This window comes from Pinus tabuliformis, chromosome 4_2 (assembly GCF_031772625.1).
Source record: "Pinus tabuliformis cultivar Carrire ecotype Pingquan chromosome 4_2, CPIR1, whole genome shotgun sequence".
Lineage (NCBI taxonomy): Eukaryota > Viridiplantae > Streptophyta > Pinopsida > Pinales > Pinaceae > Pinus > Pinus tabuliformis.
Window position 1 is genome coordinate 688113036 of NC_142304.1, and position 5139 is coordinate 688118174.

The window sequence follows — 5139 nt, forward strand, 5'->3', positions numbered from 1 at the left end:
CCGAAAGCTTTGCCAAATGGCTGATCCTTGTTTGGTGCCAATGGTGCCCTTTCTGTACCAAAACCTGAAATCTTTATCTTTAAGGTACTTATGTTGTATGATTTTACTCCATGTACTAGCTCCAAATAAACCCCTCCAAAGAGATTTCATCAACAATGATCCACCAAATCTACTAAGGTCCATAGTACCCCATCAACCCATATCCTTGGGGAAGGTGATGTTGGATAGTTTGGTCAAGTGATATTTTTTCCTTCCATGGTTCCCCCCTAGATGAAATTTTCCGTTAAGCGGTTTAGTTCATTTACAATGGATGCAAGGATGAAGTACAAATGAGCCCAATAAACCCCCATCTGGGACAAAACCGCTTGGGTGAGGACGACTCGCCCCCCCAATGAAAGGCACCTGAACTCCTACCCAGTTATCCTTTTGAAAAAACGGCCAGCGATCCATTGTCAATCAGCGATTCTGTAGCAATAGGGGTTTGATACGATATCCTAGGTATTTCATTCCTTTTTGTATCATTTACAATGGATGCAGGGATGAAGTATAAATGAGCCCAATAAACCCCCATCTGGGACAAAACCGCTTAGGCGAAGACGACCCGCCACCAATAAAACTCCCACCCAATTATCCTTTTGAAAAAACAATCAACAATCTATTGCCAATCAACAATTTGTAACAACAAGGATTTGATACAATATCCTAGATATTTCATTTTTTTGTATTGACATTGCCTTAATGCCAAATAACATTGTAAAACACTTCCCACGTCACAAATATAATATCAAATATGTATTAAAAACCGTTGAGAAAAGTATTTTTGATGGAAGAGGAAAATCCTTTATTGACATGATGAAGAGGACATTAATCTAAATTAATGACGACAAAAATTGCCCCCAAAATATGCGCCCAACAGATCAGAAGGTAGAAGAGGTACAATACACTACTTTGTTGGTTTAGTTTAATACGAGTAGAAATGTAAATCATTGATTCCACTTCAAATCCAACTTTTAGTTAACACTAACATTTTTACAAATTCAAATTCTATTAAGCAGCATATTACAGAGACGTCTAAGATTCCAACGATGACGTCATCAATGTTAGCAGCAATAATTCGAGTGGTAGTAATTATTTATAAAATATTTTGCTGGGAGCCTCTGAAAACAAAATATCAGATCTTCTTGGTGCCGTGCCACCGACACGATGAACTTACTGTTCTTCTTTCGTCACCGGGTGTTGGGAATAATCTTATGAGATTTTTTGGGGGCGGATGAGACGTTTGAACAATAGTCGCTAGGTTCAAAGTTATTTTAATGATGAGTTTAATTTGTTTTACTTTTGTGGTTAAATGAAAAAAATATATTATATTCCATTGTCAATATGATAGATCTATTTGGCCTTCTGAATTTACAATTTTTTTATATTCAAAACATTATTTGTCAAATCATATTAAGTATATTATCTTGTTATGGTGTGCGGTTCAAGGAGTAGACTCCTCTTATTTGTGAGTCTTGGCTCTTGCCAAAACCATAAGAAATTAGTATATTTGCTTGCAGTTTGTTGAATGTATTCTTGGTGTTATAGTGACAGTTACGAAAATTAAAATTAATTCTGGATCTTCCTTAGATTAGATCTGGCAATTACTAATTCACTTGTACCTGTACCTAAAAAACATTATTTGTTTTATTTTGTGAATGACAGAAATTAACTATTTCCTAATAAATCCATTAATATTATACTTTTGAATTTAAAAATATTCACTTTCAGCAACATTCGATAACCAACTATACCCTCTTTGATGCTACTGTGTAACGTGATAATTAAATCTTCATAAATTTCTCACTTCGAATTGAAGGAACAGCTGCTAATAGTACGCGCTTATGAAGAGAAAACGCTGACGCTCACCCACCCTTCTTCTAACGCTGTGTCGAAATGGTATGGTGGTGAGCATTGACAACTACCCCAACATTCATTCTACGTATCCTGCAAGTTGGGGAAGATATGGTGACAAAATTTTGGTATCTGCAATACAACTACGCAACACACACCGCGCAATATTATTCACGCACGTTTCCAACCTGAGGAATTAAATAAAACACGTGCGTTGCTCGATTAACATGCCCGTGACGCGTAGTCTTCACACGGTAGACCCGTCATCCACGTCTCACCACGCTGACCTAACATTCACCATCACGTCGCGACAAAATTCCAACGTGCTCTAAGCATCTCTCCAGCTGATTTGGCCAACTCAACCAGAGAGAAAGAAAAAGCACCGCCAGCGTGTCACTCAGGATTTCCTCTCACCTGTCCTCTCCGCTCAGCTTCCCCCGGGGCCCTTATAAACTCACCGTCGCACACAACTGAAGTCCAGGGTCTGCACATTTCAGAAAATAATTTTATTCTTCTTTGTGTATTGAATTGTGAAGCAATGGGGACTGAACTCTGGACGAGAATAGCCGAAGAGGAGGGATGGGTGAGGGGCCCCATTATTGGTGCCGGAGCTTCTGGGACAGTCAGCCTTGCCATGAGCAGGTCTAATGGCCAACTCTTTGCAGTCAAATCCACAGCCAATTGTAGCTTGGCTTTGGAGAACGAATACCATATTTTGCGGTCTCTGAATTCTCCCTTCATCGTTCGCTGCCTGGGGCGCGATAAGAGCTTCGAGAATGGAGTAGCAGTGCACAATTTGTTTATGGAGTATATGCCAGGTGGCAGCATAGCAGATCTGCTGACTAAGTTTGGAGGAAGGCTGGACGAATCCGTGATCAGGGTGTACACGCATGGCATCCTACACGGAATCCATTACCATCACAGGCAGGGGATTGTGCACTGTGATATCAAGGGGAAGAATGTTCTTGTGAGTGCCAATGGTGTGAAGCTTGCTGATTTTGGCTCTGCCAAGAGGATTGGTGACGAGGGGAAGGGCAGGGAGCCCCTCCAATTTAGGGGGACCCTTCTGTGGATGGCTCCAGAGGTGCTAAACCAGGTGGAGCAGGGGCCTGCTTCTGATATTTGGTCTCTGGGCTGCACTGTGCTAGAGATGGCCACTGGCAGGCATCCATGGAGCCAAGTTTCCAATCCCCTAGCCGCAATGTATCGAATTGGATGCACAGAGGAGTTGCCCGAGTTTCCTGCATCGCTTTCTCCTCAGATCCGTGATTTCCTAGAGAAGTGCCTTCAGAGAGATCCCAAGAAGAGGTGGACCAGTGGGGAGCTGCTTAACCATCCTTTCCTTAATAAGGGCCTCTCTACCATGAAGGAAGAGAAAGCTATCAGTGCTCCCCTGTCGCCAACTAGTAATTTGGATTTTGGGAATCAAGTGTGGGATTCCAACAGTTCTCAGACTACTCCCCTTCTGTCACTTAACATCCCTTGCCCAGCTAGGGGATGCAATGCGGATGCTGACACTAAAAGGTCAATTCATCAATGTCCAAAGCCTTCTCCCAAGGACAGAGTCATGGCACTGGCCACAGCTTCTGTTGCTGACAGGCCTAATTGGCTTGCAAGTCCTCCTGGTCAGTGGATTGTTGTAAGATCTTCCAAAGACAATCTTCCAGCTCCGGAAAAACTTCTGTCAACATCAGACATTATTGGTAGCTCCGCCATTCAGGAACTTCTATACAGAGAAAAAGACTGCACTTCTGGTTCTAGAGCCAGCAATTGGGAAGAGTTGCAGCCAGGCGATGAACAGTACAAGTGCTCCGAGTCCACAGTCTGTGTAGCGCAGACTCCCCAGGAATCATCTTCCAGCACTAGTGCTGAGACTCTGCGACCTGGCTTCTTTTCTTTGTCAATGGCACCCCATTTGATTGATGGAACTAGCGAATTTTATGAAAATTCTTTTCAGAGCATTGCCGGCGGTGATATTGGCATTCATAACAGATCAGTCTCAGGACAACCATTTTATACTTTTGATGTTAAGTCGTCCTCTACCACTGTGAAGGGAATAGCTTGTTGCCTCTGTTGTATGTGCACTAGACACTTTGGTCAGAGAAGTGTCACAAAGGGGCAATTGTACTGCGCATTTGATACTTCTTATAATTTTTATATAGAATCAATTCCAATTGAATTTATTGGGTTACATAGAATTCCCTTGTTATTATTAATTTTTTTTCCTCTGCATGTCATCATATAGCATATCATCATATAACATCGGGGACAATCAACAGACATCATATCTTCGTATCTCAGTTCAGAGGCATATCTGCTATGCATCTGAGGGATATCCTGACCTTCCAGGTAGCCGAAGGCAGAGGCCTTAACTTTGATGCGCAGAAAACTAAAAGGAAAGCAAGTAGATTTAATTACAGCATAACCATAAGAGAATAAAAGATGGAAAATTGGTTTTTAATCGCACTTTATTACACAACATTATATAGATATATATCTATATATCTATATCAGGATGTAGTTTCATGAGGTGATTCTGGTTTTTTAGCAGTTAGCCGCAAGTGTTTGGGTTAAATTACAATGTTTTATTATTTAAATTGTATTTTAAATGTAGAAATTGATTTAGCATTTTAGAATTTTTTTTTGAATATTTGGATAGTCCAGATTCCAAAAAAAATTAATTTATAACCCAGCAAAATTTATCCAAAAATCTACTTAGACAAATAAAAAAATCACCTCATTGATCTACCATTTAAATTGCATTTTGAATACAGAAACAGATTTAACACCTTCAAAATCTCTTTGAACACTTTGATTGTACAACTCAAAACTTAAAACTATAATTTTCTTAATTTTAACCTGATTTCAAACAAAATGGATCAAAAAATTTACTCAGAAAAATAAAAAATTACCCCTACAAGTCACATATACCAATATATAAGAAACTCATAGTTCAGCCTAGTTCAGCCTAGGATTGAGAAGTCCAAAGATTACCAGAAACTAAAGCCAAGATCCCAAACTCTAATAAAATATCTATCTTTTCAACCTTACTATGACTATCCAGGTGAATGAAATAACAAACAACCATCTCAACTACTAAACTACTAAGAAAGAAAGAGTCCCATCGATCGATATAGTACATGTTCCAGAGTTTGAAGTGGAGGTGCTAACTTGTGAGCTGGGGAGCTTGCCGGGAAGATATAATGGGGCTTATCTCGCTATCTTACTTGCTTACTCGCTTGCTAGTTT

At 40.1% G+C, this 5139-nt stretch overlaps 1 protein-coding gene across 1 annotated transcript; it reads left to right on the forward strand.

Moving 5' to 3' along the window:
* The first annotated feature begins 2332 nt into the window (after positions 1 to 2332).
* Positions 2333 to 4150, forward strand: LOC149171323 (mitogen-activated protein kinase kinase kinase 20-like). Its single transcript, XM_089427464.1, has one exon. It carries the CDS (start codon positions 2429 to 2431, stop codon positions 4133 to 4135), a length of 1707 nt encoding a protein of 568 aa, XP_089283590.1. The 5' UTR covers positions 2333 to 2428; the 3' UTR covers positions 4136 to 4150.
* The last annotated feature ends 989 nt before the right edge of the window (positions 4151 to 5139 follow it).